General features: G+C 37.7%; 1 protein-coding gene across 1 annotated transcript; it reads left to right on the top strand.

Moving 5' to 3' along the window:
* The first annotated feature begins 233 nt into the window (after positions 1-233).
* On the top strand, positions 234-3,676 carry LOC110795450 (uncharacterized). The gene is made up of 3 exons (XM_022000465.2): positions 234-242; positions 1,080-3,054; positions 3,246-3,676. Exons 1-3 carry the CDS (start codon positions 234-236, stop codon positions 3,674-3,676), a joined length of 2,415 nt encoding a protein of 804 aa, XP_021856157.2.
* Positions 3,677-13,265: the final 9,589 nt, after the last annotated feature.

Raw genomic sequence — 13,265 nt, 5'->3', positions numbered from 1 at the left:
CACCAACTTGCTGTCGGAATGACGCCGGAAAAATGAAATTACGGCGAGTATTTTTTTACCCCTTTTATAGTCGCCGGAAAACTGAAATTCATACATGTTTCTTCATTATTCGCCGGAAAACTGAAACTCCGGAAAACGTTTGTTTCTTCATAATTCATGTGGGAGTTGCGACGGTGTATATAGTTGTGGAATTTGTCTCGGAAAATCGGCTCCCGGAAAGCTCGTAAGCTTCAATGGAGGAGGTAAAAATGGTGTTTTTTTTTTGTTTTTTTATTAAATTCTGGCGCACACCATTTGCATTGGTTCCATGAACCTGGCACACGGAATTTGCACCAGTTCCATGGAACTGGCGCACAGAATTTGCGCCAGGTTCATGGAATTGGTGCAAATTCCGTGCGCCAGGTTCATGGAACCAATGCAATGTTTGTGCGCCAGTTACATGTCCTTTATGCAATGTTTGTGCGCCAAAACTAAATATGAAATTCAAATTTATTTAAATAAAATTTTATTTTCTAATGTAAAGTTATTCGAATTAGTATTATAATTAGTTAATTTAATAATTATTTATTTAAGAAAATTATGTTAGTGATTTTATAAATTTGTAGAAATTGAAATTATATAGTTATTTTAAAATTTATTTATTTTAGAATTTATGTTAGTTATTATGCGCAAAATTAATATTATAATTTATTAATTTAATTTTTATTTAGTTTAGAAAATTATGTTAGTTATTTTAGAATTTATTTATTTTAGAATTTATATATTTTAGAAATTATGTTAGTTATTATGCGCAAAGTTAGAATATAATATGATAATTAAATTTTTATTTAATTTAGAAAATTATGTTAGTGATTTTAGAAAGTATGTTAGTTATTACGCGCAAAGTAACATTATTTTAAAAATTATATGTTAATTTAATTGTTATTTAATTTAGAATTACATGTTCATTTAGGAAAATTTAGAAATTACATGTGTCATTTTAATTGTTATTTTATTTGGAAATTATATTTTAATTTAATTTTTATGAATTTTAGAAATTATGTTAGTGATTTTAATTATTAAATTATGTTTTATTATAGGCCCCACTTCCGGATTATGGTGGCGACGGTGTTGATTATAGTTATCTATTTGCAACAAATGAAATATTCGATGGATTTGAAAACGCAGCGAATTGGGCAAAGCAAGTGGCTATCGGATCGGGGTTCATATTGATAAGTAGCTCGTACAAAACGACGCAAAAAGATGGTCGTAAGTACCGCTACTTGAAATGCGATCGGGGAAGGAGGGAAAACAATTGTAGGGATCCAGAGACCGCAAAACGACCAAACACAAAGAGTAAGGCATGTGGTTGTCGGTTTATGATTAAGTGTGAACAACAACGAGTAGAAGAAAATAATTGGGTTATTGAGTTGCTTCATGATCGTGACACACATAATCACACATTGATTGTATATCCCGAGGGTCACCGTGGTGTTAGTGGTCTTAGTCAGGGTGCAAAGGAAGTTGTTCGCGAGATGAACGATGCACAAGCTAAGCCAAAAAATATTATGGTGGCCATTAAAAACAAGTTTCCAGATGAACATCCCAACATGAGGCACATTTACAACTTCAAAGAAAAGATGAGACGAGAAGGTTCAGAAGGAAGAAACGTTGCTGAGCAGATGTTGCATCTAGCAAGAGAGCACGACTATATAAACTGGGTCTCTTGCAGTGACCGTACGAGTAAAGTCATAAACCGCGCATTCTTAGCTCACCCTACAATGGTGGAGGTGTTACGCACATATTCACTGGTTATTGGTTTGGATTCGACGTACAAGACTAACAGATATGGATTTCCTTTCTTGGAGATTGTTGGTGTGACACCGACAAATCAGAATTTCCTAATCGCCTATGCATTTATGAAAGACGAGACTGCAGCGAGCTACCGTTGGGTGTTACAGAAGTTGAAGCTGCTCCTCGGGGAGGGTGTCATTCCCTCGGCAATATTGATGGACAAAGAGGGTGGTCTAATGAGACCTGTTGCCGAGGTTTTTCCAAATTCCATACATTTGCTATGTACTTGGCATATCAACAACGACGTGGAGGCCCGCGTATCATTTTTGTGCAACAATAACAAGGACGTTGGTCGAGCGTTCAAGAATGGAGTTTGGAAAAGAATCATGGAGGCGTGGACTGTGGAAGAATATGATCGTGCAGTTGCAAGCATGGAAGATCACTATGTAAGATGGCAGAGCGTTATCGATTATGTGCACAACACATGGCTTACTGATCATAGGCATAAGTTTGTTCTAGCTTGGACGAATGAGGTCCTTCATTTTGGCAACATAACGACTTGTAGGGTCGAGAGTCAACACTCTGTCGTAAAGAGTTGGCTTGGAAGTTCGCAAGGGTCATTGGACACTGTTTTTAGAAAAATGCATGCTTCTATCATAAACCAAGTTACAGAGATTAAAAATGGATTAGAGAGTTCAAGGCGGCGACATGGTGCGTTATTCAAGAGTTATCTATACCAACACCTTGTTGGTCGTGTGTCCCATCATGCTTTGGAGATTATTTTGGAAGAACATACGAGGATGCGACAGTTAAGTACCGAAGTTTTTGAGAGGTGTGGTTGTGCTAAATTGTCCACTCATGGACTTCCATGTGCTTGCAACATATATATGGCGATCCAAGGTGGAGTTGGTTTGTATCTTGACCTTGTCCATCGATTTTGGAGGACCTTGGAGATCGGAGATGGGGCGGACATTCCTGAGTTTGTGGAGGAGTCCGCACAAGTCATTGAGCTATTCCGATCCCTTGTCGATGACGTGTTAACTCGAGATATTGCAGTTGTCCGAGATATTTCGAGAATCGTTCACGATGAGTTGCATCCCGAGAATGCGGGTTTTGAGGAACCGGAACCCAACTTAACTAGGAGAGGGAGACCAAGGAAACAAAGAAACTCCACTACAAGGAATCTCAGTTTTGTCGAACATGTGCGTAATATGGGTCCTCGTCGGAGTTGTGATCAAGGGTCGTCGTCAATGAGCACCCAACAAACGAGGTCTTCATTAGGTAATTACCAAAATATATATATATATATATATATATATATATATATATATATATATATATATATATATATATATATATATATATATATATATATATATATATATATATATATATATATATATATATATATATATGTTAGAGTTTGTTTTATATTAAATCGTTAATGTTGGTTTTATTTTATTTTTCATTAGGAAGCCATATGAGCATTGATCTAATCCCGCCTGGTTTCAAAGAGTGGTTACCTCAATTCATGTTGCAGTATATTAGAGGATACTGTGATGTAATCCCTGATGGGAACTGCGGATTCCGATGTGCCGCAGAGTTTTTCTTGGGTGATCAAGAACGATATGGTGAGATTCGATCAACGCTTGTTGGAGAGATCGGAAAGCTTGAACAATACCGCCATGTATACCGTCCTGATTCTATTGCTAATGTCTCGTGGCGTATAAATTGGAGAGGTGGACGATGTGGAGAGGAACATTGGATGATTACCGATTGTGACTTGTGGCCTCTTGCCACACACTTCAATGCGGTTGTTGTCATCTTGAGTATCGGCAATCGTGGTGGTTTATTTCCTAACTTCACTATTCTTCCATTGGAAAACAGGTACGAATCTAATTAATTATACATACATTATTATGCATATATATATGTTTATCAATCTTCCATGCTTGATTAAATTCAAAACTGGTATGAATCCACGAGGCCAACCAAAGAGATCGTGTTGGCATTTGTAAATACCAATCACTATATTCTTCTGGATTTGACTCCTGATTTTCCGTTACCACCCATACCACCGCGTTGGAGAGAATTGGTAGATTACAGCGTTCTTGAATGGGAATCAAGATATCATACTAGGAGACAAGCTTGGGATCGATATTCAGATGAGTTTAATTTTAGGAGCGGTAGATCATAGTGTAATTTAAATATTTATGTTGTAATAAACTAACTGAATTATGTTGTGCTTCATTTTAGTTTGTATTAATTAAAAGACTTTGACGTAGTTACTTTGATTTAGTTATTTGGAAATGCGATGTTAACGAAATTACTTATAAAAGTCAAATATAAACTAAACAAACAAAATCATCCCAAATTAAATTACAAAGTCCATTCTAAACGTCCAAACAAACACGAATTACAAAGTTCAAATAAACACGAATTAAAAAGTCCAAATAAACACGAATAACAAAGTCCAAATAAAAATTGAAATACAAAGTCCAATGCAACTGAAGTTCATGAAAAGTTATTACAGTCACTGGGGATGCAAAATAAAGTTCCAATCATCCAATAACTTCTGGGCGGCTATCACCATCGGGTGATGAGGATCATTATGAGCTTCAATAAGTCCATGAACGACTTGGTTATATCGCCCAATCCACTGCAATATGAATTTAGGAAAATGTTAACGACAACCAAATGTTTAAAAAATACAATTATAAAAGTAAATAGACTTACGTATTCAGTGTGAGAGCGGTCAGGTACAACTACAGTCGGTGGAAATGCAGCAAAAGCAGGACAAATGTATGGATGAGAGTGACCCATAAACCATGTATCATAATCATCTTCACACAAGTAAGGAACACCATCTAGAACAGGAGTCAGAGACGCGAGAATCAAACTGGCAGCATAACCATCGGCTGCGAAACGTTTCCACAACTTGTCTATATGTGTCAAGTCATGAAACTCCACCTCATACTTCCTCGAGTTAGGTGGCCGGTACGCTTTACCAAAGAAAATGACTTCATGCGGAACACGCTGCACATAACCCAATTGTCGAGTAACCCGATCAGGGTTGTACATTTCGCCAATGTCACGATAACATATGGGCCCAATATAAGTAGTCCTCGGACAAGGTGCGGCGGGGTTGGCGCCAAATGGCGTCCACAAAACCTACGAATAATGACAACATCAACAAAATATTATAACTAATATAAAACATAAGCAATATGCACTTAAAACAATTAATTATGTTTGTTATATTACCTGCTCTGGTGTGAGCTTGTCTAATCGAGCACGAAACGATGCCAACCTAGTCTGATCCTTACTCTCTGGAGCATAAACCCATCTCAATGCACGAGGATCACTATGTCCTATATCCTTCCTGACCGATCGTGGTCGGAAGCATGGAAAATGCTCGTATATCCACGCCTGAAGAAGCGTGAGACAACCTCCAATACCTCGTGACTCTGATCGTGTAGCCATACCCAGCTGGCGATAAAGAAAGGCTAAGAAAGTTGAGCCCCAAGAGTAGCTCGGTACACGATCCAAATGATCTAGATTACGTAATGTAACACCCCGGCCTCTAATTCAATTATTAAAGCATAATTAACAGCAGAATTAACCTAATTCGGTCGGGGCATTACCTGCCGTAACTCCCTCTTGGGAATTACGAGGCAACCATCAATCATAAGCTATTAAATCCCAAAAGTTAATACAATAATCCTTTATATTAACGAAATAAAAATACATAACTTACTAAGAGTCTTTAATTAAACTATTAAAACATTAAGCATAAAATAAGTGAATATTATTCAAGTGAAATTCCTCGCCACTACTCGTCTCCATCGTTCCCCGCAGTACCTAAAAAAGAAAACAAAAATGGTGAGCTGAAAAATCAGTAACGAACTATTCTAGCAACGTAAATTCATTTCAATTCATTTTATTTAATAACACGGGGAGAATAGAATAATGTAAAACATTTTATAAAGTCCTTTATTTAATTAATTCATAACTTTAGGGTGCACATGCTAGCCGTGGCAAGTATGACATGGTGGAACGTCTTCCACGATGGACCGCTGTCCATAAACATGGGGCCTTGGCCCGGGAACATGAGAGCCTTGGCTCAATGGGCGGATGCCCCATGGGTACATGCATGACCGAGAATCGTAACCTGTGAACATATACTGCCAAACGAACTAGGTATTTCACTTTCATTTATCATGTTTCGTTTAATTTTACATTTTAGCCTTTCTACTTCAGTTGAAGTAACATATTTCCTTCATCAAAATAAATCATCATTCCTTTCATGGTTTCTTATAAACATTATTTTATAAGAACATTCAATCAATCATAATATAAGGAATAATTCCATCAAATCGTATTATAATAAATAATTCAATAAAATCATATTTCATTTCCCGCAATTCACAAAACATGTCAAAACATTCATTTAATAAATCAATCATAACGTTGTAATTTCATAATCGCATTTATAAGGGAATTGCGGGTACTAGCAATAGCCGTTACCTACACTCCGCGATTGCTAAGGCTTTTCCTTGGTTCGTTCGTCCTGAGCTCCGAATCCAATTTCTTTCAAAATATTAAATCACTGAATTAGTATTAAATCGACAAATAATTTAAAATCGATATCTTATAAATAATAAATTTTATAAGTAATGGTTTTATAAATAAATATAATTTCATACTTTAATGAAAATATTATTAAACGAAATTTAGTCGAAATATATTTATATATTTCATAAATCGATTTACATAAAAAAATATTATATAAATTCTTGTTAAATAAAGCTAGTAATTTATTTCATTAAAATCGATAATTAAACCTGAAAAAATAATAACCAATTTTATTAGTAAATAATTATATTATAAAGATTATTAAAACATGTAAATTAATAATTAGAGAATCTGAAATTTAATAATTAGGAAATTTGAAATGGTAATCAATTTTTAACTCACCAAAGGCCCAAATTGAAATAGCCCAACTCAAGTATGGGTTTGAGGTGAATAAAAATCAAGGTTTCACTTAGAAACCTGATTTTCGGTTTTTCTGGGAAAGGAAATAGAAACAGGGGAGGGGTGCGAAACAGGGGAGGTACGAAGAGGGGCGGGGGGAAGGAAGGAGGGAGGAAGGGAGGTGGTGGCTGGCTGGGCGGCGAGGCGGGGTTGCGCCGGTGGTTCATCAAGGCAGGGCCGCGAGGGAGATGGTGGATGAGGGCGGCGCGGAAATTGGAAAAAGAGAGGGGAGTGCGAGGGAGAAGACGAGGGTGCAGGGGTGGCGGCGGTGGATGTGAGAGGTGGTTGGAGAAGCTCGGTGATTGAGGGTGGCAGCGAGAGTGGTTGGGGTTGGTGGTTGCGGCACGGTGGTGCGGCGACGGGGAGAAAGAAAGAAGGAGGCAGGGGAGTGCGTGGGAAAAAGGAGAGCAGGGAGACGAGGGTGGTGCGGTGGTGATTGCGGTGGTGAACGGAGATAGACAGTGGGGGCAGTGGTGGTTAGAATGGTGGTGCACGGCGGTGGCTGCGGTGGTGGCGGGCGGTGATTGATGGTGGTGGGTTTGAATCACAGAAAATTGAGATTGAAATTGAAATTGTGCTTGGTTTGTTGTTGAAATTCCATCCAAAAATTCTGATTTTGTACATGAGAAGTGTGATGAACAAGCTAGGAATTGTGCTTGGGGTCCAAGTATCTGCACTTGGACTGAATTATGGGAAGGAAGGAAGTTTTTGACTTCCTGGTTTGAGCGTGGGGAGCAAGGAAATAAAGCAGAAAATGATTTTTCCCTTTTTTTTTTTTTTAAATAAATTCACAATTTTGGAAAAATTCAGAAATTGTTGTAATTTTCAGAAATTGCTAAAAATAGAAATGTTTAAGTAAAAAAAATAATTCTTAAAAAAAATTATCGTTAACGAAAATAAACAAATTTTCGTTTATAAATTTATCGTTTAAAATAAATCGTAAAAACGATTAAAATAACGGAATTCGATTATTCGTAATTTATTTAATACGAAATCAAGTTAATAAATGTTTTTAATTTTAATAAATCGAGTTTAAAATTTCGGGGTATTACATCCTTACCCCCTTAGAAAAAGTTTCGTCCTCGAAACTGGAGCTTAGTCTAACTAGCCATTCATGGAATCATATAATTCATACTTAATCGTTTTATTCGCTATACAAACATGGCGGAATAATATTATAACACAGTCATTCCAATTACAGATTAGAATTCATACATCTTATCGTTTCTAAACGAATAACTGGGGATATTTCGATCTCATTTGCGCTTCGACTTCCCATGTAGCTCCAGATGTCAAGTGATTGGCCCACAAGACTTTAACCATTGGAATTACTTTGCTTCTAAGTCGTTTCTCTCTTTGTTCTAGAATTTCAATTAGTTTCTCCTCGTAAGTCAAATCGTTTCGCAATAGCAAGGGTTCGTGCGTAATCACATGGCTAGGATCGGGAACATATTTTCTTAACATCGACACGTGGAACACATTATGCACCTTCTCCAAGTCGGTTGGTAAAGCTAGTCGATATGCTACTGCACCTACTCTTTCTAGTATCTCATATGGCCCGATGTATCTTGGGCTCAACTTTCCCGTTTGACCAAATCTCATTATTCCTTTCGTTGGCGAAATTTTCAGGAACACGTGATCTCCGACCTCAAACTCTAGTGGTCTTCTTCGTTGGTCTGCATAACTCTTTTGCCTACTTTGCGCTGCCATCATTCTTGATTGGATTAAACGAATCTTGTCAGTAGTTTCTTGAGTCAATTCTGGTCCTATAACACGTGCCTCATCGATATCACTCCAACATAATGGTGTTCGACATTTCCTTCCATAAAGCGCTTCGTACGGTGCCATACCAATGGTGGCCTGATAACTGTTGTTCTACGAAAATTCAACCATAGGTAGAAACTTTTCCCAAGTTCCTTGAAAATCTAAAACACATGCTCTCAACATATCCTCAACAATTTGGTTAGTGTGTTCTGTTTGTCCATGAGTCGTTGGATGAAATGCAGTAGTGAAGTTAACTTTCGTCCCAAGAGTTTTCTGCAATTCTTTCCAATAGGTTGATTGATACCTCGTATCACGATCAGAAACAATCGAACTAGGCACTCCATGCAATCGCACAATAGTGTTCACATATAGTTCAGCAAGTTGATCTAAGCTCGAATTGCTCTTCATTGCTAAGAAATGCGCTGACTTTGTTAATCGATCAACAATAACCCAAATAGCATTCATTCCCTTGGTTGATCTTGGTAAACCTATGATAAAATCCATTGCAACTGAATCCCATTTCCATTCTGGAACATCCAGAGGTTGCAACAAACCTGCTGGTCTTTGATGCTCGATCTTGATTCTCTGACACGTCAAACATTTAGCCACATATTCTGCCACTTCTTGCTTCATGTTGCTCCACCAATACCTTTGTCTTAAATCCTTTTACATCTTATCTCCTCCAGGGTGAATCGAGTATGGTGAACTATGAGCTTCTTCTAAAACTCTCTTTTTTAACTTCTCATCATTTGGCACACATAATCTTCCCTGAAACCTCAACGTGCCATCTTCTTGAATGACAAAACCAGGTGACTTCCCATTTTCCACTTCACTCCTTATTCTTTCTAATTGCAAGTCCTTACATTGTGCTTCCTTAATTTCATCAATCAAAGTTGGCTTCATTACCAACACATTCAAACAAGCACTTCCTTTCTTGATAAACTCAATTTCCATCTTTTGCAGATCATCTTGGTTGGCTCGAGAAAAAGTTAGGATTGAGCTTAGGTGAGATTTCCGACTTAATGCATCGGCAACAACGTTAGCCTTTCCGGGATGGTATTGAATATCAAGGTCATAATCTTTAAGAAGTTCTAACCACCTACGTTGTCTCATGTTGAGTTCTTTTTGGGTGAAAATGTACTTAAGACTCTTATGGTCAGTGAAAATTTGACACGAAACTCCATACAAATAATGTCTCCAAATCTTAAGGGCGAAAACAACAGCTGCAAGTTCGAGGTCATGGGTAGGGTAGTTTTGTTCATGGACTTTGAGTTGGCGTGAAGCATAAGCTATGACTTTTCCATTTTGCATTAAGACACATCCTAGCCCATTCTTAGAAGCATCACTATAAATCACAAATCCGTCAGTTCCAGATGGAAGGGTAAGAATAGGGGGAGTGGTGAGACGTTTCTTAAGTTCTTGAAATGCACATTCACAATCATCATTCCACACAAATTTGGTATTCTTTCTAACTAATCGGGTTATGGGTAAGGCAACCTTAGAAAAGTCTTGAACGAATCTTCGATAGTATCCAGCTAAACCCATAAAACTCCATACTTCGGGTACATTAGTTGGTCTAGACCATTCCACAATTGCTTTTATTTTATCAGGATCAACAGATACACCTTTCTCAGAGATAATATGACCTAAAAATGATATTTTCTTAAGCCAGAATTCACATTTCGACAATTTAGCATATAACTGGTTTTCGATCAACATATCTAACACTTTTCTCAGATGCTCCTCGTGTTCCTCATTACTCTTAGAATATACCAAAATATCATCAATGAAAACAACTACAAACTTATCAAGGTATGGTTTAAAAATACGGTTCATCAAATCCATAAATATAGCTGGCGCATTGGTTAACCCAAAAGGCATCACAACAAACTCATAGTGACCATATCTAGTTCTAAAGGCTGTCTTTGGAATATCCTCATGTTTAATTCGAAGTTGATGGTAACCTGACCTCAAATCGATCTTAGAAAACACTTTTGCACCTCGAAGTTGGTCAAACAAATCATCAATACGGGGTAAAGGATACTTATTCTTAATGGTAATCTTGTTTAACTCTCGATAATCTATGCATAACCTCATAGTTCCGTCCTTTTTCTTCACAAACAAGACAGGGGCTCCCCAAGGTGAAACACTAGGTCGAATATATCCTTTTTCAAGTAACTCATCTAATTGTTTCTTTAATTCTTGTAACTCAGCTGGTGCCATTCTATATGGTGCCTTAGAAATGGGGGTGGATCCTAGAATTAACTCAATGCTAAAGTCTAATTCTCTTTGTGGGGGCATACCAGGTATTTCTTCTGGAAACACATTTGGGTATTCACAAACAACGGGTATGTCGGTAATGGAAGATCTAGGGGTGTTTAAGTCAACAACACTACACAGATAACCAGAAAGACTACTCTCAATCGTTTTACGGGCTCGCAAAGCATGGACAATCTGGATCGTTGGTTCTCTTACTAACTTATGGAATGAAATTCTATCTCCATTTGGCGTTCTAAGGGTCACACTTTGCCTCGAACAATTAAGGTTTAGCTTCATACTTAGTCAACCAATTCATTCCCAAGATTACATCAAATTGAGATAGGTCAAAAGCTATTAAGTCTGCTAGAAACTCAACTTCCTCTATTACAATAGGACAATCCTTATACATGGTTCTACATTTCACAATTTCTCCGCTAGGAAGGGCAACACTCATAGCATGAAAGTCACAAGATGGTTTCAAAGTTAAACATTTAGCAAGCAATGGAGAAATAAAGGAATGCGAAGCACCGGAATCAAAAAGAACATGGGCAGGTGAAGAATGGATAGAAAAGGTACCAGTGATAACATTATCATCCTCATCTGCTTCATCTTGTCTCATCACAAACACTCTTCCAGTTGGCGGGGGTCGTGGTGGATTGCGGTTCGAACCTCCTGCATTGTTGTTCCGACCACGATCGTTGTTAGTTGAAACTGGTCCTCTCATGGTCGGTGTCACTTGATTTGGGCAATCTCTGACGTAATGATCATGGCTTCCACATCGATAGCAAGCATTTGTGCCAACACGACATTCACTCTCAACATGACTCCTTTTCCCACATTTGGCACATCCTTGTGACAGATTGTTCCTTCCTTGAAATCCTTGTCCCCTATTATTTCCTTTATTACCATCATTCCTCCTTTGATTTCCCTGGTAACTTTGGTTAGGCTTCTTTGCTCCTCCTTGGCTTTGGTTATCATTTCTCTTTTTATACCCAAAATTCTTCGCTTCTCGAAGTAGTACCACTCGCTCTACATTAGCTGCAATATCAACCATATCCTGGTATGAAGTAAACCTCTGAGTGGACAACCTTTCCTGGTACTTAAGGTGCAGACCTCATTCGAAACGGTTCATCCTGGACTGCTATGTCGACACCAAGTCTGGTGCAAACCTTGACAACTCCATAAACTTATTTGCGTATTCCAACACGCTCATTGTTCCTTGTTGCAAGTGTAGAAATTCATCTTCTTTTTGTTTCCTCAAGGATGGTGGATAAAACTTGTCTCTCATTAACTTCTGTAGTTCGTTCCAACCAAATCCAGGCCCATTCTTTCGTTCCTTGTTAACCTTCCACCATAATCCTGCTTGACCCGACAAGTAAAACACTGCGAAATCAACTCTCCATCTCTCAGGGCATTGCAGGGTTTCAAACAACTGATCAATGCGACTTATCCAATCCTCGAACTCAACTGGATCGGGCTTGCCATCATAGGATGGTGGGTTGAGTGACGAAAAGTTTTTGAACATCGTTGCGCTCTCAGCTCGTTCCCACTAACATCTTTCTTTTTCCGAGAATCATGGACTAATTCGGCCAACATTGCACTCACATTTTCCAATCGTTCCATCCTTTCCTCGTGGCCATTAAGATGGACATACTCTTCATGAGTGATGTCGTTATCATCGTGAACATGATGCTCGTTGCGAGCTCCGTTGGTAACATCGTTGATAGCATCGATGGTCGACATTCTGCATAACATATCTTATCAGGTTGAAGCGAAATAATAATATAAAATAAACCCTTTGATCCCGTTCCTACACTCACACTCATATTCATTTTAACTTAGCAGGATTTTAGAACATTCTTTTTAACTCATTCCTTATAATTATTTACTTAAAGCCTAGTGAATTCTATTCGTGCGAAAACCCGTAAGGTTTAGCAGTTATGGTCCGGAACCTTTGCTCTTGATACCAAACTGTAACACCCCGACCTCTAATTCAATTATTAAAGCATAATTAGCAGCGGAATTATCCTAATTTAGTCGGGGCATTACCTGCCGTAACTCCCTCTTGGGAATTACGAGGCAACCATCAATCATAAGCTATTAAATCCCAAAAGTTAATATAATAATCCTTTATATTAACGAAATAAAAATACATAACTTACTAAGAGTCTTTAATTAAACTATTAAAACATTAAGCATAAACTAAGTGAATATTATTCAAGTGAAATTCCTCGCCACTACTCGTCTCCATCGTTCCCCGCAGTACCTAAAACAGAAAACAAAAACGGTGAGCCGAAGACTCAGTTACGAACTATTCTAGCAACGTAAATTCATTTCAATTCATTTTATTTAATAACACAGGGAGAATAGAATAATGTAAAACATTTTATAAAGTCCTTTATTTAATTCATTCATAACTTTAGGGTGCACATGCT

Source organism: Spinacia oleracea, chromosome 6, assembly GCF_020520425.1.
Source record: "Spinacia oleracea cultivar Varoflay chromosome 6, BTI_SOV_V1, whole genome shotgun sequence".
In the NCBI taxonomy this organism is placed as follows: Eukaryota; Viridiplantae; Streptophyta; class Magnoliopsida; order Caryophyllales; family Amaranthaceae; genus Spinacia; species Spinacia oleracea.
The sequence above is the reverse complement of the archived record's forward strand: the minus strand, read 5'-3'. Positions and strand labels throughout refer to the sequence as shown.